The 25,888-nt window shown below is 46.7% G+C and overlaps 2 protein-coding genes across 4 annotated transcripts in view; both read left to right on the top strand.

The window, feature by feature from the left end:
- Positions 1 to 9,935, top strand: part of ggt6 (gamma-glutamyltransferase 6) — a 54,140-nt gene extending 44,205 nt beyond the window's left edge. For 2 of the 3 annotated variants that reach the window (XM_078560616.1, XM_078560606.1), the window contains 2 exons: positions 4,531 to 4,644; positions 8,657 to 9,935. In XM_078560616.1, the coding sequence (XP_078416742.1) occupies positions 4,531 to 4,644; positions 8,657 to 9,930 (1,388 nt within the window). In that variant the 3' untranslated portion in view covers positions 9,931 to 9,935. The remainder of the gene's footprint in view (positions 1 to 4,530; positions 4,645 to 8,656) is intronic. The other variant, XM_078560613.1, reaches the window with a different exon arrangement.
- The window catches only part of LOC144692089 (uncharacterized), a 981,581-nt gene that overhangs the window by 316,970 nt on the left and 638,723 nt on the right, over positions 1 to 25,888 (top strand). The window lies entirely within an intron of this gene.

The raw sequence follows: 25,888 nt of genomic DNA, 5'->3' as shown, positions 1-25,888 counted from the left end.
CCTCACAGATCATCTCTGGTTAATAGGTCGCTGGCAGGGAGTTACAAAGTCAGTAACTCCATCAAGTGCACTTGATTAAAGTCATTAAGCAGGCGGAAACTCCAGTAATTAATCCGCAGAACCATGAAATTGAATTGCCTCCAGTCTTGAACGCTCTGATAGTTAGTTCACTTCAAAGTCTTTCCTTTAGTTTTAGTTTTGCTGAGTGTACACATTGATTTGACTCGAGGTGCCGTACGAAGCAAAGGTGTGGCAAAAGGTCTGTGCGTGTTGCTTTTACACACTGCCAGTATTTAATATATAGATCAAAAAATGTACGCAACAGGATCTGTATGGTTGCGTAATGTATATTTGTGCGAACGAGGTTAAAAGGGTTGAATTCCGAGCACAGATTGCATAGGCTAGGCTTGAAGTTTCTTGGTGATTCTTCTGGGTGATTTGTTTGAGGCCTTCACGAGGATTAAGGGAATTGATTAGGTGGAAACTATTTCCAGGGGTATCAGAATTGTGAATAACTCTGAATCTGTGCGAGGAATTTAAACCTTTTTAACCTCGTTCATGCAAATATACATTATGCAACTATACAAATCATACAATTGAATATAACAATATTCTGTATGTTATTGATCTATATATAAAATATTGACGGTGTGTTTTTAAAAAAAAACATGCATACACATCTTGTCACACGTTAAAATCAGAGCCATGGGGATGTCAGTGTGCACAAGGGTAGTGGAAATCTGAAATTCTCTTTGTAATAAGGCTTTGGAAGTGGGGAGCGGGGGTGGGGTGGGGGGTGGTCAGTTGGAGCTTGCAGGAGTAACTACATTTTTGGTTAAAGGTATCAATGATATGGAGCAAAGGTGGGAAAACGGTATGGACCAACCCTTTGAGTTGTGGAACAGGCTCTGGGCTTAAGGCTATGCTTCTAGAATACCTGGCTGAGAAGGACCTGGGCTATCATGATGGACTTGGAGAGCTGGATCTAGAAAAGCGTAGTCTTTGACAAGGTTTGTTTGAGGTCTTTAAAATGAGGTGTGTCTATCCCCATAGGAAGAACCTAATCCTGCTGAGTTCAGTGGGTTCAAGGAGGACCAAAGAGACATGAGTACAACCACCATTGCACCTGTGTAAAGCACTGGTTTGGCCTCAGCTGGAGTATTATATCCAGTTCCGGTCACCACACTTTAGGAAGGATGTGAAGGCATTAGTGAGGGTGCAGAAAAGATTTACAGGAATGGTTTCAGGGATGAGGAATTTCAATTACGATTGGGACAGATTGGAGAAGCTGAGGCTGTTGTCCTTAGAGGAGAGGCCTGAAGAGATTTTTGACACAGGTGTTCAAAATCATGAGGGGCCTGGGGAAAGTAGGCAGGGAGAAACTCTTCCCATTTGTGGATGGATCGAGAACCAGAGGACATCAACTGGCAAAAGAAGCAATGGTGACATGAGGAGTAACTGTTTTAGCAGCGAGTGGTTAGGACCTAGAATGTGCTGCCTGAGAGAGTGTTGGAGGCAGATTCAATCGTGGCTTTCAAAAAGGGATTGGATAATTATCTGAAAACATTTTCAGGAAAAGGCGGGGGAGTGACTAATTGAGTCATTCTTGCAGAGAGCTGTCACAGGCATGATGGGCTGGATGGCCTCCTCCCATGATTCTATAAGTTTTTTTTGTTCTTTATCCTTTCATGGGATGTGGGCGTCGCTGGCAAGGCCAACATTTGTTGCACATCCCTAATTGCCCTTGAACTGAGTGGCTTGCTCATCCATTTCAGAGGGTAGTTAAGAGTCAGCCACATTGGCTGTGGGTCTGGAGTCGCACGTAGGCCAGACCCGGTAAGGACGGCAGATTTCCTTCCCTAAAGGGGCATCAGTGAACCAGATGGGTTTTTACAACAATCAACAATGGTTTCATCATGGTCACCATCACTGAGACTAGCTTTTTACATTCCAGATTTATTTATTGAATTTAAATTCCACCAGCTGCCACGGTGGGATTTAAACCCAGGTCCCCAGAGCATTCGTCTGACAACACCTCTCATCCACATATATACCTCTCATCCATTGTGTCCCCCTAAAGAAAAGTCTCCTGCTAAGTAAAGAATTAGGGTTAATGACTAAAAATTTTTTTTTTGCCTCTCACAAGCAATTCTGTAGCTGGTGGTGGTCGGGGAATGAATGGATGGAGAGAGAGTGGGAGGGCAGAGGGCTCAGTTGCACCATGACAATATGGGCCATGTCTGGTGGACCAGATGCTCTTTTTCTCCTATCTGTCATTTTTGTACGTGAGTAGGTAAATCACTGAAAGAAAAGAGCAGAACAAAGTTTACAGGGCGAGCATGGAATCGGGGGATGAGGTGGAAAGGCGTGATGATCTTGGGAAAGAGTTCCAAGGAGGGGGCATGAGGCAAGAGTGTAGTGTTGGATGAAAGCCCTAGGTGCACCCTTGGACGGTGGAGTGGCTGAATGAGCTTGCTCAGGTAGGAAAGGTTAAGACCATATTTGCCCTGGAAGCAGTTCAGTGAAGCTTCACTAGGCTGATTCTTGGGATGAAGGGGTTCATCTTACGATGAAAGATTGAGCAGCTTGGGCCTGTACGCATTGGGGTTTAGAAGAATGAGAGATGATCATCTTAAAACATATTGGATTATGAGGGGGCTTGACAGGGTAGATGTCGAGAGGATGTTTCCCCTTGTGAGGAATCTGGAACTAGGGGACACAGTTTCAAAATAAGGGGTGTCTCATTTAAGACAGAGATGAGGAGGAATTTCTTCTCTGCAGGTCGTTTGGAGTTCTCTTCCCCAGAGAGCATTGGAGGGCAAGTCATTGAATACATTCAAGGCTGAGTTTAAACGGTTTTTTGATTGACATGGGAGTCGAGGGTTTTGGCGGGCAGACAGGAAAGTGAAGTTAAGGCCACAATCCGATCGGCTATGATTTAATTGAATGGTGGAGCAGGCTCAAGGGGCCGAATGGCCAACTCCTGACCCTATTTCTGATGACCAGAGGAATTAGAATCAGCCCGGGGAAGTGGAAGGGGCGCAGTGAAGTCTGTCAGGGCAGAACTTTGTCTGTGAGCCCCAGAGTGCTGAAGATATTCAAGTCTGTAGGAGGAGGGCAGTGAGGCAGGCGAGGAATATGCTAAAAAAAAATATCAGCAGCGATCAGAAAGAAAAGAAGGATTGCATTTATATGGCTCCTTTCACATCCTCAGTAGGTCCCAAAGCATTTTACAGACTGTGAAGTACCTCTTCAAGCGTAGCCTCTATTACAATGTCAGAAATGTGGCAACCAGCTTGTGCGCAGCAGAAACAGCGGTGAGATAATCTCGAGTGATGCTAGTTGAGGGCTAAATATTGTCCAACACACCAATATTAGAACCTCCCAGATCACCTTCGCAATAGTGCCCTTGGAGATTTGAAGTGGCATGCGATTCTAGGTGTAATATCTCATCCAAAAGATGGCATCTCTGACGGTGCACCATTTCCTCAGTGCCGCACTGGAACTGTCAATTCAGAAGGAGTGAGGGCTGTACGTGAATAATAACAGGGAATAATAACAGTCATCATCCAGGTGGGATTTCATGGGAGAAAACCTATGTGAAAGTCCTGGAAAATATTAATACTTTTTTTTTTAAAGAGTTAACTTTTTACGGAATGCTTTAAGAGATTTGTATTTTTGAGAAGCCCATAACAGACTGGGAAAAAAGAATAACTGGGAGGGGTTTCCAAACAATTCAGGAAATAGCAGTCTTCTGCTGCGAAGCTTTACTTTTTTAATAAGGTAGACAATGGGTCGGGATGTTTTCTGAGAGTCTGCTTGAGGTCCACTAGCATTCTCGATTATCACCTAATGCCATGTTGCTGCCCATTCAGGAGCCTATTAAATGCTGTACAGTGATCAATCCAGTGTGGGGGCAATCCCAAAAAACAATTCTAGATGAGCTTCCCAGCTCTCGATGCAAGGCAAAGTGAAAGCAATGTTAAGGTCACCGATGCGTCTGATCTCACGGATTTGTTTTAAGCCTGACAGCCCCCACAGGTTGACGTTTGGATCCACGCAGAGCATCTGTCCTAAGTCTGGAGCCAAAAACCCGCAAAAGCGTATGGCACTGTGGGAGCCTAGCCATGGGGTTCCAGCTGCTCCAATTCACTAGCCCTTTATATGACCTAGGAGTTCCCAACCCTGGATGTATTCCTGTAGGTTTCATCACATGACTTCCTGCCTCCAACTGCCCCACCCAATCAAATGGCTTTTTAAATCTTCCTCCCATAATTTTATACACACCTAACAAAAATGGAAAAAACAGACTTTTTAAACCCTGGGTTCTTCTGCAGCACTGTCCTGGAGATTAATCTTTCATGCCTGGAGATTCCAATAATGTGATCTATTGATTATTTTGTAGGTGTGTGGCTATTACTTGTAATCACAGCCTTCAGGTAATAAATTCTAACCTGGTTACTTTTGGAATGCTCAAGCGAGTACATGGCATTGATTTATTGTAATCTGTTTCTTTTCTGTGCCATAAAGAGACCTGCTCCAGCTTTGCAAAGGAGATCCTGACCGAAGGCGGGACAGCGGTAGATGCTGGAATTGTGGCAATGCTCTGCTTGGGAGTGGTGCATCCACACAGCGCTGGAATAGGTATGTGATGCTGAAGGAGGAACCAATAATGGGCATTCTGGAGCTCCTGTGTCAGGGAACGGGTGGGTGGGGGGGCGGTGGATACCAGAGGTGTTAATTGTCTGTAGCTTGACTTCAGAGAGTGATCGAGAAACCCAATGGCTGAGAAAATCTATCCAGCGATTAGTGTCTGTACTGACCAGGAAGACTCCAGGTTGGACCCAGCTAGCTGACCTCATTCAAGGTGACAGTAAGGAACGTTAAAATTGACCTTGGAGCCTCTGAGTTAACAAGGCAAATTGGACCAGCATTCATGTTCTCAGTTATTATTGCAGAGGCCTGCGTGTGTGCAGCTGGGGTTAATACGGCATTAGGCTTGGCTGTGAGGTTGAATAGCCTGCCTGCAACCCCACGAGTATTGGTCGGAAAAGTCAGAGCCACATGATCCAAGGGAACGGACTGGGAAGCAAAGGTCGGCGGGTGTGTTTGTGACTGGCTGTTTCTAAAGAGGTTCTGCAGGGCTCAGTGCTAGGTCCCTTAGATCAATAATTAAATGTAGAGGGAATTTTAAGAATTTGCAGATGATCCACAAATTGGCTGCCCCAGTGTGGAACGGGGAGAAAATTGGTGATTAAGAGGGTGAAGGGAGGAAGATTCCTAGGAATCCCCTGTGGAATTTGCCCGTTCAGCTTCACTGGCACTCTCTGCTGATATGGAGATTAAATCTCATTCAGAAGCTGGAATCTAGACACTTCCAGCAACTGAGCATTTATTGATGTAGTAGCAATTGTGAAGCAATGACTTTCATGGTCACTTTAGCTCTTATAAAACACTAAATCCACATTTAACTTAGTCCTCTCTTTGCTAGGTGATCTGAGGGCTGACCTGACAGAGTCATAGTCAATTACAGCACAGAGGGAGGCCATTTGGCCCATCAGGTCCATGATCACCCTCAATCAATCCCATTCCCCCACTCTCTCCCTGTAACTAAGTTTATTTCCTTCAAATGCTCATTCAATTTCCTTTTGAAATCATTGATTGTTTCCACTTCCACCACCAGGGGGTTCCAGATCATTAACAATCACTGTGTTTTAAAAAAAAAGTTCTTCCTCGTATTCCCACTGCATCTCTTTCCCAAGACCTTCAATCTGTGCCCCCTAGCCCTTGTACCCTCAGTTAATGGGAACAGCTTTTCCTTGTTTTCCTTATCTAAGCCTGTCATAATCTTATGCGCCTCCATCAAATCTCCCCTCAAGCTCCCTTGGCAGAGATGTTTTAAGATTATGAAAAGGGTTTGATAATCTATGTTTCCACTCTAAAGGAGACTAAAACTAGTCTCCATTAGCCATTAATAGAATATACGCCCTAATAAATTCAGTCGTGACTTAGAGGAACTTCTTTGCTCTGCTTGGAATGCTGAACTTGCTACCCACATGAAATAAAAACAGAAAATGCTGAAAAAACGCAGCAGGTCTGGCAGCATCTGTGGAGAGAGAAGCAGAGTTAACGTTTCGAGTCCGTATGACTCTTCTTCAGAGCTAAAGGGAAGTGGAAATATGATGGATTTTAAACTGTTTGAGGGGGTGGAACGGGTGGGACGAGATAGAAGGTCAAGGATAGGGCTAGGGGTCTCCAGCCCCTCTTAAACAGCATGAAATTCATGAGATGAAGAGGAGTGGGAAGAGACTTGTATTGGATCAAAGGGCGGGTTTCACTGCTGTAAATTCTACTTTTTTTAAAAAAAATTTTGAACCCAAAAGCTCTATTCGCATTGGTTTCCTCCCCTTCTCTTCCCTCATCCCATCCCTGCAGAAAAATGAGTGCTGCTGTAATGTTGTCATTTCTGTTCGCAAGATGCACCAGAACCAGTTGCGTGTGGTGGATGTCTGCCCAGTGATGCAGTGTTGTAGCCCTACTTGCCAGATCATGGTGAGGTGGTGGGGGGAGAAAATAGACATTGCCACCTCCCTAGGTGCCCTGGAACCTCTGGGAATTCAAGGGTAACATCTTGGACTCTGCTACAAACAAAGCCAGCAGAGCAATCGTAGGGGCGTTGGAATTTTTAACAAAATCTGTTTTCTTCTAATACCTTCGTTAATGAATTATAAAAACATTGAAGATGTTGTTAAAGGCTGGGGGCAGAGCAGTTCGAGGTGGGAGGCCATGTGATGAAACCTCCAGCCATACGTCCAACCCTTGGTCCACAGCACCACGAGAACGTAGGAACCTTAGAAAATTTAGGACCCCGCAGGAGGCCTTTCGGCCCATCGTGCGCCTGCCAGAAACATGCGTCCTGCTGGACTCGTGTTCAGTAATTGGTGACGTTTAAGTTGCACCTTGTCTCTTGGGTTAGGAGGCTGTGGGTTCAAGCCCCACCCCAGCACATAGTCTAGGTAGACACTCACTAAGGGATTGCTGCTTTGTTCAAGATTAAGACATTAAACCAAAGCCCTTTCTGATGGGTCGGGTAGATTCTGTAGCTCTTGCAGCACTGCTTGAGGAAAGAAAGGGAATTGTCTTGGTTTCCTCATCAATATTTAATGCCAGCCCTTAGGAGCTGAGGGGAAAAAACACTTGTATTTTTAGAGAATTTTATCAGTCAGATCAAAATGTCTCTGCACTTTGCCAAGTTAATAGTTTGAGTGAAGTGGCAGTTGCCTTGTAGACTAATATGGCATTCGTTCTCCATCGGCAGTGTCTCACAAACAGAACCTGAATAATTGGTTAACCCTGAGGGTTACAGTACTCGACCAGCAATGCAGGGTGCGAATTCCACTGTGGAAAATGGTGAAGTACTATTCAAAGCACCTGGTAGTTAAAGCACTAGAAAAACGTCCATGAAAAGCTGTCTGATTGTCCTCAAAACATAACTGGTTCACCGACGCCACCCTTACCTGGTCTGACCTAATTGTGGCTGTCAATACCCTTTAATGTCACCACTTTAGGACAGCTACAAGTAGGCAATAAATACATTGCCTACATCATGGGAAGAAGGGCAGTCACACATAGAAACTAGGAGCAGGAGTAGGCCATTTGGCCCCTCGAGCCTGCTCCGCCATTCAATATGATCATGGCTGCTCCTTTATCTCAACACCGTATTCCTGCTTCTAAGGAGTTAAATTGAGAGTCTCTACTAAAGAAAGACCTCCTTAGAATATTGATTTTATAACGCATCCATGGAAAAATTATTGTCTACACTTCCCTCTATCCTTGGCCCGCAGCAGATCTGTAGCTTCAGTATATACAACACTGAAGGACAAGGAAAGCCCATCTGATCCACCAAGCCTCGCATCATGATGATTGGAGCATCATGCCTAAACACTTTGTTCCCCTCCTTGACACCCACGTAATCTCCTGGGTGAGAGACAGAAGAAACAGAGAAATAACCCAGAGCCAATAAGGGGAAAAAAAACAAGTCTGGAAAATTCCTCCTTGACTCCCTCAGCTGATCAAAACCAGTCAAGGAGATCAGATGGCCCAAGCGCTACGGATAAAGCCTTCTGTGTGATGTGACCTCTGCCCCAGCCGGGAACTGGTCCAGCCCCTATCTTGTGCACGAAATATAGGCTGACACCCTTAGTGCAGCATGGAGGGAGCATTGCACTGTTTTAGGTGCCATCTTCCAGATGGAAACTGAGGCGCTGTCTGCCCTCTCGTGGTATGTAAAAGATCCCGGAGCAATTATTTTGAAGAAGAGCAGAGGAATTATCCCCAGTGCCCCGGCCCAGGAGATTACATGGGTGCCAAGGGCCGGGGGGGGGATCAAAGTGTTTAGGCATGATGCTCCAATCATCATGATGTGAGGCAGACTTGGTGGATAAGCTGGGCTTTCCTTGTCCTTTAGTTTTGTACGTACTAAAGCGACAGGTCCCCTACAGGCCACAGATAAAGGGAAGTGTAGACTACCTGTGGAGTGGGACGTGAAGTCACGATCTCCTGACTCAGGTGGGAGCCTTGCCCACTGCTGTGGTCAGGACTGTGGATGGTTTTGTCGTATCTGCTCAGGTTATGACTTTTTGTGTTTTCCATGCAGGTGGTATTCTCTCAGCTGTGTTTTATAACAAGACCTTGGGAACGACAAAGGCTCTGAGCACTTTTCCAGTGGAATCTCTGAACCTGAGCTACGGCATCCCATCAACCCTTCAGGGCCTCCGACTGTTGCACCGTGAGTTTGGCAGCCTGAGCTGGGCTCAGCTGTTCCAACGGCCGACGGAGCTGGCGAGAAACGGCTTCCTCGTCGATAACATCCTGGCAGGAGCTTTGAGAGAGGCAGCGGCACACGGGACTGACCTGTGCCCACTCCTCTGCAACCAGGGCTGGAAGCTGAAAGGAGCGGGCGCCAACGCCACCAACAGGAAGCTGGCCAGTGTTCTTGAGAAGGTCAGCGCGGAGATGGAGGAAGCCTCCTTCCCGGAGTCTCTTGCTCGGCGAATAGCTGGAGACGTGCCAAAGATAGGCCGGCGGGATTTCGTGGAGACTGTCTTAAGGCAGCGAGCTACCCTGGTCGAGCCTTTGGTGACTGAACTTGACCGTTTCTTCCTGTACGTTGCACCCCCTCCTGCCTCCGGCGAAGTCCTGACCCGGATCATGAAGCGGGCCAGGCCGCTGAGCCTCTCCCTGGTCAGTGTTTCCAGTGCTGAAAATGCGTCCGCCGCTTACCAGGACATTCTGAATGCAGCCCAGCAGGTCTACCAGAGCCTCCCTGGTTTCCTGGGAACGGTCCCCCGGAGCCAGCGGAAACAAAGCAAGGGCAAACCCTCCACCAAGACCGCTCTGGCCGGCAGTCAGGTCACAGTCATCGACGCTTCCGGCAACGTCTTGGTGATGGTCGGCTCCCTCAACAGCTCGTTCGGGGCGAAGGTCCTCTCTCCTTCCACAGGCATTTTCCTGAGCGATTTCACCGAGAGAACAGACTCTGGCGTTCTTTACTGGGCCTGCCCAGCCCTGCTGAGAGCCACCACGGCTGGGGGTGACCTCGTGGCGATCGCGAGTACAGGGGGGACCTCCGCTCCCTTTGCTGCCGCTCAAGTAGTCCTGAACAAAGTTTACTTCGAGAGGTCGGCGAGGGAGGCACTCTCCGGTCCCCGCTTTTACCTGGACGTTGGAGTGGGAGGAACCCTGCATAAGCTGGTCTCCGGACTGCGGAGAGATTCCGAAATTTACACCCTCCTGTCGCGGGGGGATCCGGAGCTGGAACTGGTCAATGGGACAGCGGGAGGTGTGACCGCCACAGTGGTTGAATCCCACCTGGGCCACATAAGTGCCTTCGGACAGCCACAAACGTATTCCCACGCCGACGGCTATTAACACAGCGGGAGACAGTATCTGCTACCCACCCCCCCATTCCCTGTTTCCTAAATGATTTTGGAAGTTTTCATTTCCGCTGCTCTCCCTGAAATCTGTTCCTGGGTTGTCAGCTGTTCCTCAGCAGGAAGCCCCTCTCACCTCTGAGCTGTGGATTCGTGTCCCACTCCAGAGGGTTGAGCGCGCAACCTGGACTCTCACTCCAATACTTGGGGAGGGGGAGGAGGGGTTGGTGGAGTTGGGGATCACTATTCACTGAACAGGAGGAGAGTTCCCCCCATGACATCTGTCCAATATTTATCCCGTAATACCTAAAACAGATTATGGGCTAGTCGTCTCATCGATGTCTGTGGGAGCTTGCTGTACGCAAATGGGCTGCCACAACTCCAACACTACAGCAGTGACTCCGCTCCTAAAGCCCTTCATTGATTGTAAAGCGCTTTGGGACGTTCCCTAAGGTTATGAAAGGTGCTATAGAAATGCAAATCTGTCTTTTAATTTATGCATCATTCCCTCTGCGGGGAAAAAAAAACTTAGGGATAAGACCTACCGATCTTGCTAATTGCAAGACCTCCGAGCTACATCCAATAATTCTGTATTAAGTAAAAGCGCAAATGCTGGAAGTATGAAATAACAACAGCAAATGTCACAAATGGACAGTGCAGGGCTAGTCTCAATTCAGACCTCGGGTATCCAGCCTAAACATTCTTTATAATGACGGCAGACCTCTCATCTCTGAATATTTATGCATTTCCCCGGTGGTGGGTTGCAAAGATTTGATTGCACCACATTAAGCTGGGAGTCCCGTCTTTTGACTCAGCATCCACTGAGCCTTGTTCTGCTAGCTGGGAAGATCAGATTGCACTGGGGCTATGCTGGACTTTTAAATACGTCCTTATTGGATTTTTCCCTGGAGCAGGGGATTGAACTCCATTGATTGGGGCTGCTTTCAAATCCCATCTCCTCTGGAGGATTGCAGAGATAGGATTGCATTAAAGCGTGTGTATAGAGGCGTCTCGGTCAGAGTTTTTACTGGAAGCTCTTTGGGCGATGACGTTACATGTTTCTGTTGTACCTGATTTTGTTTTGAATATGATGGTCTGGAATACTAATTGATTTGTGTTGTGTGCATTGCAGCATTATTGAACAGGTGCCCAGATAGCTGCTTTTCCTGTTTAATGGCATTGAATGATGTCTTTGGCCAAGAACAGCATCTAACTTCCACGATTAATCGCTTTAACAAACTGTCAAAGCTCCTTATTGAAGCAGTTGCACTCACACTTCTACCTGTCCTTTTACATTTTAAAATGATTGGGTTTTTTTTTGAACATCCATGTGCATTGTCTTCCTGGAGCTGTACACATAAAGCCAGGAACCCATTTCATTCTGCGCAGTATTGACAGAGTGCCTCAGCTATGGCTCAGTTGGTAGCACTCTCTCCTCTGAGTCAGGAGGTTCAAGTCCCACTCCAGAGACTGGAGCGCAAAATTTAGGGTGACACTCCTCATGCAGTCATGTCTGAATGAAATGTTAAACTAATGTCTGTCCCCTCAAATGATGAGAAAGATCCATGGCACTTTGAGCAAGAGTTGGGGAGTTCGCCCCGGTGTCACAACCAACATTTATTCTTTAACCAGCGTCACTTTCAAAGAACAGATAATCTGTCATTTATCTCGTTGCTCTTTGTAGGAGCTTGCTGTGTGAAAAATGGCTGTTGAGTATCTAACATTACGACAGTGACTTCACTTTCAGAAGAACTTTGTTGGCTTTGGAAGTGCCCTAAGATTATAAAAATGGTTCAGTGTAAAAGTATTTCTTTCTGTTTACATCAACACACAAGTAAGTGCATCAGTGCAAAAGTCAAGGCTGAAGCATTTGCAACCATCTTCAACAGAAGTGCCAAGCGAATGATCCATCTGTGCCTCCACCTGAGGTCCCCAGCATCATTGATGCCTGTCTGTGAATTTGATTCACTCTACACGATATCCAGAAATGGCTGAAAGCACTGGATACTGCAAAGGCTATGGGCCATGACAATATTCCGGCAATTGCACTGAAGACTTATGCTCCAGAACTTGCCGCGCCCCTAGCCAAGTACAGTACAGTTACAACACTGGCAGCTCCTGGAAGCTCGGGTTTCAGAGCTGGAACGGCGGCTGGGGACACTGTGGAGCATCCGCGAGTCTGGGAGCATCGTGGATAGCACATGTAGAGAGGTGGTCACACTGCAGCTGAAGGGATTTGAGGAAGGAAGGGAATGGGTGACCACCAGACAGTCCAAGAGAAACAGGCAGGTAGTTCCTGAGTCCCCTGGGGTCCCGCTCGCAAATCGGTATTCCATTTTAGAGGCTGGTTCCTCCAGGGAGTGCAGACAGAGCCAAGCTTCTGGCATCACAAGCAGCCTGTCTGTACAGGAGGGGAGGAAGAGCAATAGTAATAGGGGATTCTACAGTGAGGGGAACAGATAGGGGCTACTGTGGCCGTCAACGTGACTCCAGGATGGTATTTTGCCTCCCTGGTGCCAGGGTCCAGGATGTCACTGAACGGCTGCAGGACATCCTGAAGGGGGAAGGTGATAAGGCAGAGGTCATAGTACAGGTTGGTACCAATGACATAGGTAGAAAGAGGGATGAGGTCTTGCATCAAGAATTCAGGGAGTTAGGCAGTAGACTAAAAAGCAAAGCCTCTCGGGTTGTAATCTCTGGTGCCACGTGCTAGCGAGCTCAGAAACAGGAGAATATCGCAGATGAATACATGGCTTAAGAGTTGGTGCAGGAGGGAGGGTTTTAGATTCCTGGATCACTGAGACCGTTTCTGGGGAAGGTGGGACCTGTACAAGCGGGACGGTCGACATCTGAACCAGAGCAGGATTAACGTCCTTGCGGCCGGGTTTGCTAGTGTTGTTGGGAGGAGTTTAAACTAATTCGGCAGGGGGAGGGGACACAGAATGTTAGCAGAATAGGGACACATCATAATACAGTAAAACAATCAAGTCAGAGGGAGTACAGCTGCATTAAGTTTCAAGGGAGTAAGGCAAAGCTGCATGGCCTCTACTTTAATGCCAGGAGTGTTACAGGTAAAGCGGATGAGTTAAGGGTGAGGATTGACATGTGGAATTGTGATATAGTAGCCATCACTGAGACATGGCTGAGGGAGGAGCAGAATTGGCAGTTCAACATTCCAGGATATAGAATCTTCAGGTGAGACAGGGGAGGGGGTAAAAGAGGAGGAGGCGTTGCTTTATTAGTTAAGGAGTGAGTTACTGCAGTAAGGAGAGATGATATCTTGGAGGGGGCATTTAATGAAACTTTGTGGGTAGAGCTTAGGAATAAAAAAGGAGCAGCCACATTGTTAGATATTTATTATAGACCCCCAGATAGACAGCGGGAAATTGTAAAAACAATAACAATAGGGTAATTATATTAGGTGATTTCAACTTTCCCAACATTAATTGGGATAGACATAGTGTTAAGAGCTTGGATGGAATGGATTTCTTGAAATGTGTACAGGAGAACTTTTCAGGTCAATATGTAGAGGGTCCAACAAGGGACGGCGCAGTGCTGGACCTAATTCTGGGGAATGAAGCTGGACAGGTGGCTGAGGTGGTGGTGGGCGAGCATTTTAGTGATAGCGACCACAACATGGTACAGTTTAAGCTTGTTATGGACAAAGAAATAGACAAGTTGCAAAAAAATGTTGTGGATTGGGGGAGAGTGGATTTTAGTAAAACAAGGCAGGATCTGGCCAAGGTAGACTGGGAACAGCTACTTGTGGGGAAATCTACAGAGGAGCAGTGGGGGCGTTCAAAAAGGAAATGGGGATGGTACAGGCTCAACATGTTCCCTCCAGGGTGATAGGAAGGAGTAACAAGCCCAGAGAACCATGGATGACCAGAGATATTCAGGTTACGATGAGAAGGAAAAGAGAGACTTTTAGCAGGTACAAGGGAAGCAAATCAGCGGAGGCATTAATGGAGTACAGAAAGTGCAGGGTGGAGCTTAAGAAAGCAATTAGGAGAGCAAAGAGGGGATATGAGAAAGCTCTGACTGGTAAAAGTAGGGAAAATCCCAAGATATTCCATAAGTATATCAATGGGAAGAGGATAACCAGGGAAAGAATAGGGCCCATAAGGGACCAATGTGGCAAACTTTGGGTGGAGCCAGAGGATATTGCTAGAGTGTTGAATGAATACTTCACCCAAGAGAATGAGGATGAAGGTATCGACCTTGGGGAGAGAGACTGCGAGGTTCTTGAGCAAATTGATGTAGGGAGTGACAAGGAATTGGAGGTGTTGGCAGGCTTAAAAGTGGACAAATATCCAGGTCCAGATGATTTGTGCCCCAGACTGCTGAGGGAGGCAAGGGAGGAGATCGCAGGGGCTCTGACCCAAATTTTTAATTCCTCTCTGGCCATGGGGGAGGTGCCAGAGGACTGGAGAACAGCTAATGTGGTTCCGCTATTTAAGAAGGGTTGTAGAGATAAGCCAGGGAACTACAGGCCTGTGAGTCTCGCGTCAGTGGTAGGGAAACTATTGGAGAAAATTTTGAAGGAGAGAATCTATCTCCACATGGAGAGGCAAGGTTTGATCAGGGATAGTCAGCATGGCTTTGTCAGAGGGAGGTCATGCCTAACAAATTTGATCGAAGTGTTTGAGGAGGTGACCAGGTGTGTAGATGAGGGTAGTGCATTTGATGTAGTTTATATGGATTTTAGCAAAGCCTTTGACAAAGTCCCACATGGGAGACTTATAAAGAAGGCAAAGGCCCATGGGGTACAGGGTAATTTGATAAGTTGGATTCAAAATTGGCTTATTGTAGGAGACAGAGGGTGATGACAGAAAAATGCTTCAGTGACTGGAAGCCAGTGTCCAGTGGTGTACCACAGGGATCTGTGCTGGGTCCCCTATTATTTGTCATTTATACAAACGACATAAATGACTATGTGGGGGGTAGGATTAGTAAGCTTGCGGATGACACAAAGATTGGCCAGGTGGTTAACAGTGAGGTTGAGTGTCTTGGGGTACAGGAAGATATATACAGGGATGGTCAAATGGGCAGATAAGTGGCAGATGGAATTTAACCCAGGAAAGTGTAAGGTGATACACTTTGGAAGGAGTAATTTGTCAAGGAAGTATTCAATGAACGGCATGACACTAGGAAGTTCTGAGGAACAAAGGGACCTTGGCGTGTGTGTCCATAGATCTCTGAAGGCAGAGGGGCATGTTAGTAGGGTGGTGAAAAAGGCATATGGGACACTTGCCTTTATCAATCGAGGCATAGATTACAAAAGTAAGGAGGTCATGTTGGAATTGTATAGACCCTTGGTGAGGCCACAGCTGGAGTAGTGTGTGCAGTTCTCATCGCCACATTATAGGAAGAATGTGATTGCACAGGAGGGGGTGCAGAGGAGATTCACCAGGATGTTGCCTGGGATGAAACATTTAAGTTATGAAGAGAGGTTGGATAGACTTGGGTTGTTTTCGTTGGAGCAGAGAAGACTGAGGGGTGACCTGATTGAGGTGTACAAGATTGAGGGGCATGGACAGGGTGGATAGGGAGCAGCTATTCCCCTTAATTGAAGGGTCAGTCAGAAGGGGACGTAAGTTCAAGATGAGGGGCAGAAGGTTTAGGGGGGATGTGAGGGAAAACCTTTTTACCCAGAGGGTGGTGATGGTCTGGAATGCACTGCCTGGGAGGGTGGTGAGGTGGGTTGTCTCACATCCTTTTAAAAAGTACCTGGATGAGCACTTGGCACGTCATAACAGTCAAGGCTATGTTCAAGTGCTGGTAAATGGGGTTAGTTAGGTAGGTCAGGTGTTTCTCATGTGTCGATACAGACTCGATGGGCCGAAGGGCCTCTTCTGCACTGTGTGATTCTGTGATCTACCCAGCTATGTGGAAAATTGCCCAGGTATGTCCTGTACACAAAAAGCATCCAACAACCCAGCCAATTTTTTTTGTTATTTGGCTAGGCCAGCATTTATTGCCTACCCCTAATTGCCCTTGTTCAGAGGGCAGTTGAGAGTCAATCACATTCCTGTGGGTCTGGAGGCCAGACCAGGTAAGGGGCAGCAGATTCCTTCCCTAAAGGGCATTAGTGAACCAGATGGGTTTTACAACAACCAGCAATGGTTTCATGGTCATCATCAGACTTTTAATTCCAGATTTTTACTGAATTCAAATTTCACCATTTGCTGTGGTGGGATTCGAACCCTGGTCCCCAGAGTATTACCCTGGGTCACTGGAATATTAGTCCAGTGACAATACCAGTATGCTACTGCCTCCCCTTAATGTCAATGTAGATCCAGGTACCTTTTTAAATGAGTTGTGTTTCAGCCTCAATCATCAACTTGGGCAGTGAATTCCAGATGCTCACCACCCTCATGGGGTGGGCGGGGTGGTGAATAAGTTTTCCTCATTTCCACTCTAATCCTTCTACCAATCACCTTAAATCTATGCCATCTGGTAATTGACCCCTCGGCTAGGGAAAACAAGTCTTTCCTGCCTACCCTATGTAGGCCACTCATAATTTTGTACACCTCAATTAGGTCACCCCTTAGCAGCCTCTTATAAGGAAAACAACCCTAGCCCATCCAATCAGTCTTGCAATTTTCAAGCCCAGGCAACATTCTTGTAAATCTCCTCTGCACTCTCTCCAGAGCAATTATGTCCTTCCTGTAATGTGGCGACCAGAACTGTGCACCAAATTCCAGCTGTGGCCTAACCAGTTCCATCATTACATCCCTGCTTTTGTATTCAATATTTCGCCCAATAAAGGAAAGCATTCCATATGCTTTCTTGACCACCTTGTCCACCAATCACCTTCAGGGACCTGTGGATGTGTACTCCAAGGTGTCTCACTTCCTCAACCCCTCTCAATAACTTCCCATTTATTGAGCATTTCCTTTCTTTGTTTTCCCTTTCCAAATGCATTATCTCACACTTTTCTGGATTGAATTCAGTTTGACACTTCTCCATCCACTCAACCAAACCATTGATATCATTCTGGAGTTGACAGGTATCCTCTTCACTATCCAATTTACACAATTATCCAATATGCACGGCCAATTTTTGTTACCTGCAAGTTTCTGAATTGTGCGCCTCAAGTTCAAGTCTAAATCGTTAATATATACAGAAACAGCAAGGGACCCAACACTGAGCCCCATGGAACACCACTGGAAACCGTTTTCCATTCGCAAAAACATCCATCGACCATCACCATTTGTCTCCTGTCGCTGAGCCAATTTTGGATCCAACCTGCCGCCACCTCCTGTATTCTGAGATCTCAGTTTCCTGACCAGTCTGCCATGTGGGGCCTTATCAAATGCCTTACTGAAATCCATGTAGATAACATCCACTGCACTACCCTCATCAATCCTCTTTGTTATTTCCTCAAAAAACTCTTAAATCAGTAACGCATGACCTTCCCCTAATAAAACCATGCTGCCTATCCCAGATCAATCCGAGCCTTTCTAAGTGACAGTTTATCATGCCTCTCAGAATTGTTTCCAATAATTTGCCCACCACCGAAGCCAGACTGACCAGCCTATAATTTTTCAGGCCTATCCCTCATACCGTTTTTATGGGTTGTGGTTGTTGGAGGTCAATCATCTCAGTCCCAGGTCATCACTGCATGAGTTCCTCAGGTTAGTGTCCTCAGCCCAACCATCTTCATCTGCTTCATCAATGTTCAGCACCATTCGCATGCCCATATGCAGCAAGACCTGGACAGCATTCATGCTTGGGCTGGTAAGTAGCAAGTAACACTTGTGCCACACAAGTGCCAGTCTCGAACAAGAGAATCCAACCATCTCCCCTTGACATTCCATATGATTCCCCATCAACATATTGAAGGTTACCATTGACCAGAAACAGAACTGGACTAGCCATATAAATACTCTGGTTGCAAGAGCAGGCCAAAGGCTGGGAATTCTGTGGTGAGTAACTCACCTGGTTTCCCCAAAGCCTGTCCACCATCTACAAGACATAAGTCAGGAGTGTGATGGAATACACTGCACTTGCCTGGATGAGTGCAGCTCCAACAACACTCAAGAAGCTTGACACCATCCAGGGCAAAGCAGCCTGTTTTGCGCCACATCCACAAACATTCCCTCCATCACTGAGGTATAGTGGCAGCAGTGTGTACCATCTATAAGATGCACTGCAGTAGCTCACCGAAGCTCCTTTGACGGCACCTTCCAAATCCATGACCTCTCCCATCTAGAAGGACAAGGGCAGTAGATACATGAATAGATCACCATGTGCAAGTTCCCCTCCAAGCCTTACACCATTCCTGACTTGGATGCATATTGCCGTCCCTTCACTGTCACCGGGTCAACATCCAGGAACTCCCTTTCTAACAGCACTGTGGGTTTACCTACACCATCACCACATTTTCAGGGGCTATTAGGGATGGGCAATAAATAGTGGCCTAGCCGGCAATACTCCGTGAAAGAATTTTTAAAAAAAAATTACAGTTGGGCCGATCTTTTGACTACATAGTTTGGTTGGTCTTGAGTTTGTGCAGTTGTGTAATATGGGCAATGTTTCTTTAAATTTCCTTTGACTTCAGTAGAGAGAGGTATAAAACGGGATGCAGATTCACTCCCACCCATTTTACACTATTGCACAAAGTTAGAATTATCTCCATTATATCTAGCGGGTTCTCCGGGCAGGTCCTCAGTGCAGCTGGAAGATGAATAAGTAACTGAGACTGGGTGGGGAACAGATTGGTGTCTTTTACATAAAAACAGAAAATGCTGGAAATATTCAGTGAGCCTGGCATCATTTGTGGAGAGAGGAAACAGAGTTAACGTTTCAGGTCTGTGACGTTTTGTCAGAAATTGGGAAAGGTGGAGAGGTAATGGGTTTTCAGCAAGTGAAAGGGGTGAGGGCGGGAATAAAACAAAAGGATTAAATGGCAACAGGTGTCATGGTTCAAGGCCAAAGGGAGTGGTGATGGGCCAAGAAACAAGAGGACAAAAGCAAAACACTGCAGATGTTGGAAATCTGAAATAATAACAAAAAACACTGGAAACAGGAAACACCTGTGAACTGAAACAGAGTTAAGGTTTCATGTCTAGAGGAGGTGTGAATAGCAGGACCTGAATAGTAAAGGAAAATAAAAAACAACAGGGAAAAAAATAAACCAGCGGAAGTGATAATCTAAAAGTGAATGTGTTATACATTGACCAATGAATACCTGGTTTTTGAAAGCTGCTCGAATGAGTAGGATGAGATTTTGTCTTCTAAACCAGCTTTAAGGATTCCATGCAGATTGAGATTGGGTAGAAGGAGCTTAGTTCCTCGTGCGACGTTGGCAGTTTTTGTCAGCATGATAACCCTAACAGCTGATGTGGAGAATTAACATTAGTCTCTCTTCTCAGACTCCAATTAAGACTGTATTGTTGGGGTAGAAGTGGCTTTACCTTGTAACAAGACTGCAGTAAGTTTGCACTTAAAGTTGTGGTTGTATTCTTGAAAATCATGACTCTAAGTGAAACTTTGGTTCCTATGGGAACCAATGTTGAAACTGTAGCTAGGTTCTGTAGGACCTTCTTTATCAAAAAAAACAAATACTAAAACATTATGCCCTCCAAGTTTAAATATTTTTTACATTGCTAAATTCCTACACTTGTAAATGAAATATATTTTTTTATATTCGTTCATGGGGTGTGGGGCATCGCTGGCTAGGCCAGCATTTATTGCCCATCCCTAATTGCCCTTGTTCAGAGGGCAGTTAAGAGTCAACCACATTGCTGTGGGCCTGGAGTCACATGTAGGCCTGACCAGGTAAGGATGGCAGATTTCCTTCCCTAAAGGACACTAGTGAACCAGATGGGTTTTTATGGCAATCGACAAAGTTTTCATGGTCATCATCAGACTTTTAATTTCAGTTTTTTTATTGAATTAAAATTCCACCATCTGCCGTGATGGGATTCGAACCTGGGTCCCCAGAGCATCTGGATCAGCAGTCCAATGACAGTGGCAATATCACTACCACCGCCTCCCCTTTTTTTTTATATAAAACAAGTTTGCAATATCAAATAAAAATGTAACTTTCTACTTATAGTAGCTCCTGCTCGCTGCAGATCCTGCTTCCTGAACCTCCTGCTCTCTGATCCTCCTGGTCGCTGTAGATCGTCTCCCACTCCCGCCCCCCCCACCCCCCCACTCCCCTCCCCACTCCACCCTCCCTCCCCCCCTCCCTCCCCCGCCCTCCCCAATCCTCCAAGTTGTGGCCTCTTTCCACCAGCCCCCAACCTCCAAGTTGTAGTCTCCCGCTCTCTGGCTCATCCTCTTGCTGTTTCCCTCTCCTGCGTTCCCATATGATTCAATCCAAAGCTGGAACTCCAATGTCACGGAAGTATGACCCCCGATGGTGCAGAAATGCTGAGGTGGGCCGCTATAATCCATGCTTTTTTTTAAAAAATGCTTCTGCCAGCAAGGGCTCAGGAGAAAAGCAGTGAGGCAGTATCATACAATTTATTGTGTTTACTCTTGATGCCTTTGCCGTTACATATCTCTCGATTGAATCTAATTTGCCACTTTTCTGCCCATCTGGTATTGTCCTGCAGTCTGCAGCTTTCTTCCTGAGCCCTAGCAAAACTGGAGTCAATGGGAATCAGGGGGAAAACTCTCTGCTGGTTGGAGTCATACCTAGCGCAAAGGAAGATGGGTGTGGTTGTTGGAGGTCAGTCATCTCTGTCCCAGGACATCACTGCAGGAGTTCCTCAGGGTAGTGTCCTTGGCCCAACCATCTTCAGCTGCTTCATCAATGACCTTCCTCCCCCACTTCTGACCTTGTGATGGATGTTCACTGATGATTGCACAATGTTCAGCACCATTCATGACTCCTCAGATATTGAAGCAGTCCATGTCCAAATGCAGCAAGACCTGGACAATATCCAGGCTTGGGCTGACAAGTGGCCAGTAACATTCACACCACACAAGTGTCAGGCAATGACCATCTCCAACAAGAGAGAATCTAACCATCGCCCCTTGACGTTCAATGGCATTACCATCACTAATCCCCCACTATCAACATCCTGGGGTTACCATTGACCAGAAACTGAACTGGACTAGCCATATAAATACTGTGGCTACAAGAGCAGGTCAGAGGCTAGGAATCATGCAACGAGAAACTCACCTCCTGACTCCCAAAGCCCGTCCACCATCTACAAGGCACAAGGCAGGAGTGATGGAATACTCTCCACTTGCCTGGATGAGTGCAGCTCCCTCAACACTCATGAAGCTTGACACTGTCCAGGACAAAGCAGCCTGCTTGATTAGCAACACATCCGCAAACATTCACGCTCCACCACCGACGCACAGTAGCAGCAGCATGTACCACCAAGATGCACTGCAGGAATTCACCAAGGCTCCTTAGACAGCACCTTTCAAACCCAAGACCACTACCATCTAGAAGGACAAGGGCAGCAGATAGTTGGGAACACCAACACCTGGAAGTTCCCCTCCAAGTCACTCACCATCCTGACTTGGAAATATATTGTCGGTCCTTCATTGTCGCTGGGTCAAAATCCTGGAACTCCCTCCCTAACAGCGCTGTGGGGTACCTATACCACATGGACTGCAGTGGTTCAAGAAGGCAGCTCACCACCACCCTCTCATGGGCAACTAGGGATGGGTAATAAATGCTGTCCAAGGCAGTGATGCCCACTTCCCATGAATGAATAAAAAAAATTCACCCACGTGGCCCATTCTTGTATCATCTTTAAACTTCTTAAAACATGTCCCCTGACTGTAAGTCTAACTCATTGATATATGCAATAAATACCAAGGACCCTAGTAGCGAGCTCTATGAAATCACATTGGAATTAGCTTTCCAGTCACAAAAACACTCGCTAGCTATTATCCTTTGCTTCCTGCCACTGAAGCAACTTTGGAAACAACTTGTCATTGGATCCCAGGGGCTCCTACTTTTCTGACCTGCCTTGCATGTCGAACCTTGTCAAAAGCCTTGCTTAAAGTCTATATGGATTACCTCAACTGAAAAGGAAGAACTAGCAGGGTTAAGGGGAGAGGGCAGAGAAATGACATTTGGTGAATTGCTCGTTCATAGAGCTGGTGCAGACACGATGGGCTGAATGGCCTCCTACATTAACGATAACTCTGAACTGTGCTAGACTCACTAACTTTCCTGGTCAAATCCCTGGACAATTCTATGAAGTTAGTCAGATACAGCCTTTCCTTAACAACTCCATTTCAATCCATAAGCAAAGGATTAGAGTGGCTGAATTTAAAGCGAGATCATGTACAGAAATTGAGGGAAGGAAAGATTGGATTAAAAGGGAAAAATGACAAAGGAATTTTTAACATAAATTTTTAATGTTACATTTTTAAAACCTCCACACTTGTAATAGTTACTTTTCAGTGCTACAGAGGTTGACTGGCAGTAATTAACAATCATCGTGTTAAAGTGGCTCTTAGCTTGGAACGGACAAGACTTAAAACCATTTGCACGTAAATAACACTCAGCACTGTTCGCTTCACCCTTATTTTGATGGTAAATTATAGGCCATTGTGTTAAACATACAACAGTTATAAAACCTGGTATCGAAACTGTGTTAAATATTTAATGTTTCTGCCTATTATCCCCCCAGCTTTTACTCATGACTGAAGCTGGGTAGAGTGAGAACATCAACTCTCACTGTAATAAACCATAAATTAATAAACAGAAACGCTTTCTAGAAAGTGTAAAATGCCGGAAAATACGCAGTCCATCAGCTTGTGGAAAGAGAAGAGGCTGGTTGTCATTGCTCTCTAGTTGACTTGAGTTTCCTCAGCTTCTTTTAGGCTGACTTGACTCTTATTCAAGTTCTTGTGCTCTCGTTTTTATTTAAGGGGAAGCTAGATAAGTAAATGAGGGGAAAAGGTATAGAGGTTATGTTGATAAGGTGAGATGAAGTAAGGTTGGAAAAGGCTCATATGGAGTTTAAACACTGGCATGGACTTGCTGAGCTGAATATCCTGGTTTCGTGCTGTAAATACTATGTAATTGTATAGATAGTGAGCTTCCATCAGAATCTAAAGAACCTAATGATTGGTAAGGGGATCAAAGGTTATGGGGAGAAGGCGGGAGAATGGGGTTGAGAAACTTATCAGCCATGATTGAATGGTGGAGCAGACTCGATGGGCCGAATGGCCTAATTTCTTCTCCTATGTCTTATGGTCTTATGGCTGTATGGACAGTGAGGCAGCAATGCTGGCTACACTTACACTGAGGTACATTTTGTGGGTTGAATAAAGGGGAATATGGGTAGCATAGCGGTAGTGTCACTGGGTTAGTCATCCTGAGGCCTAGGCTAATGCTTTGGGGACATGGGTTCAAATCCCACCAAACAAACCCAACTGGCTCACTAATGCTCTTTAGGGAAGGAAATCTGCCATCCTTATCCGGCCTCCTCTTACGCAGCCCCTCGGGGTCAAGAACAACTTGCTTCCAACACTAAAAATGAGTTCTTGGTGATTAAAGAATCCAAATGCATGACCTACAGTCTCTGTCACAGGCGGGGTAGATGGTGGTAGTGGGAACGGGTGGGTGGGGTGCCCGGGTTGCCACACACTTGGCTTCAGCTAGCCCCTGGCAATGAGACTCGAGGTGTTCAACTCCTTCCCGGATGCTTTCCCTCCACTGTGGGTGGTCTTGGGCCAGGGATTCCCAGATGTTGGTGGGGAGGTTGTACTTCTTCAAGGAGGCTTTGAGGGTGCCCTTGTAGTGTTTTCTCTGCCCTCCTGGGGCTCGCTTGCCGTGTTGAAGCTCCGAGCAGGACGCTTGTTTTGAGAGTCTCGTGTCAGGCACGCGGACGATGTGACCTGCCCAGTGGAGCTGGTCGAGTGTGGTCAATGTTTCGATGCTGGGGGTGTTGGCCTGAGCGAGAACACTGACGTTGGTGTGCCTATCCTGTCAATGGATTTGCAGGATCTTGCGGAGGCAGCACTGGTGGTACCTCTCCAGATTTTGAGATGCCTGCTGTACATAGTCCACGTCTCTGAGTCATGTAGGAGGGTGGGTATAACTACTGGTCTGTAGAATGTGAGCTTGGTGCCGGGTTTGAGGTGCAGGTATTTAAACACTCTCTCCCTCAGGCGCCTGAAGGCTGTGCTGAATCTCATCGTCGATGTCTGCCCTTGTTGACAGCCGGCTCCCAAGGTATGGAAAGTGATCCACGTTGTCCAAGGCTTCATCATGGATTTTGATAACCAGGGGGAAGGTTGGTAGAGGACCTTTATCTTACGGATGTTTAGTGTAAGGCCCATGCTTCTCATATGCCTCGGTGAAGGTGTCTACAATGGCTTGGAGCTCGGCCTCCGAGTGTGCACAGACACAAGCATCATCTGCATCCTGTAGCTCAATGACAGAACATCCAAGGATGTCCTTGGATCTGGCCTACAGGTGGTGGAAGTTGAACAGGTTCCCGCTTGTTCTGTAGTTTAGCTCCACTCCAGTGGGGAGCCTGCTCAGGGTGAGATGGAGCATTGAGGCAAGGAAGATTGAGAAGAGCGTCTGTACAATGACAGCCTTGCTTGACCCCGGTCTGAACATGGATTGGGTCCGTGGTGGATCCATTGGTCAGGATCACGGCTTGCCTGTCATTGTGGAGCAGGCGGAGGATGGTAACAAACTTTTGGGGGCAGCCAAAAGAGAGAAGGATGTTCCCTAATCCTTCGCAGTTGATGGTGTCAAAGGCTTTTGTGAGGTCAAAGAAGGCCATGTACAAGGGTTAATGCTGTTCCCTGCATTTCTCTTGCACTTGCCACATGATGAAGATTATGTCTGTTGTGCCCCTTAGTGGGTGGAATCCGCATTGCGACTCTGGGAGGAGCTCTTCAGTCACAGGGAGAAGGTGATTGAGGAGGATTCTTGCGATGACCTTCCCAGTGGCCAGCAGGGGAGTGGGGCCCTGGACTGTAGGTGGTCTTGACTGCGCTAAAGAAACCTCACACATCATGGTTGTCAGCTAACTGTTGGATCTCCTGCGCTTTCTCCACCCACCATCTGTTCTTTCGGTCGTGGGTTTTTTGCTGGACCTTGGCCTTCAGCTGTCTGTTGAGCTGCTTTCTTACTCACGAGTTGGGTTTGCTGTTTCAGGCTCAGAAATGCCTTGCGCTTGTGGCTTATCAGCTCCTGGATCTCCTGGTCGTTCTCATCGAACCAGTCTTGGTGTCTCTTGGTCGAGTGACCAAGCGTCTCTTCGCAGGTGCTGATTATAAAGTTCTTGAGAGCATGACGAAGCCATGTCCTAGGCATTTTGACAGGAGCAGGGCACCATTTGTGTTGGATTTCCCTACCCCATCTCTGCCAATTACATTTCCCCAGAGATCTGTGTCCTTACCAACTCTGGTTTTGAAGTCGTCAAGGAGCAACAGCTTATCAACCACTGGGACTCAGGCCAGGGATCATTCGAGGCTGGAGTAAAATTCCTCTTTGGACTCCTCTGTAGCACCCAGTGTTGGGGCTTATGCACTGAGGACAGTAGCACATTGGTTCTGGGCTAGAGTGAGCAGAAGGATCATGAGGTGCTCGTTTACTTTTGATATGGCCAACCAGTTTGTTTTTAATGGAGAAGCCAACCCCGTGGAGGCGGTGATCTTCTCCTGGTTTACCTTTCCAGAAGAAGGTGTAACCCCACCTTGTTCCTTGAGCTGGCCTTCCCCTGCTCGCTGGGTCTCCTGAGCTCCTGGGCATTGACAGCAGTATGGCCGTTCCAGTCTGTCGCTGTTGGGGTTGTCCATGAGGCTCCTTACGGGCCAGGTCCCGAACTTCATTTTAAAGGGGTGGAAGGTGCCTGTGCATGAGTTCTTTAAACGTGGGGTGGCTGTTGCACACCAGCTACCACACGGGCTTGACAGAGCAAGGCCTTGGTCCAGTGGCAAGGGGGTCGAGACCACTGTGTGGGCCTAGGACATACAGACACACATACTCCTACTGTCCACTTTTC

This window comes from Cetorhinus maximus, chromosome 2 (assembly GCF_964194155.1).
Source record: "Cetorhinus maximus chromosome 2, sCetMax3.hap1.1, whole genome shotgun sequence".
NCBI classification, from domain to species: Eukaryota; Metazoa; Chordata; class Chondrichthyes; order Lamniformes; family Cetorhinidae; genus Cetorhinus; species Cetorhinus maximus.
The sequence above is the reverse complement of the archived record's forward strand: the minus strand, read 5'-3'. Positions and strand labels throughout refer to the sequence as shown.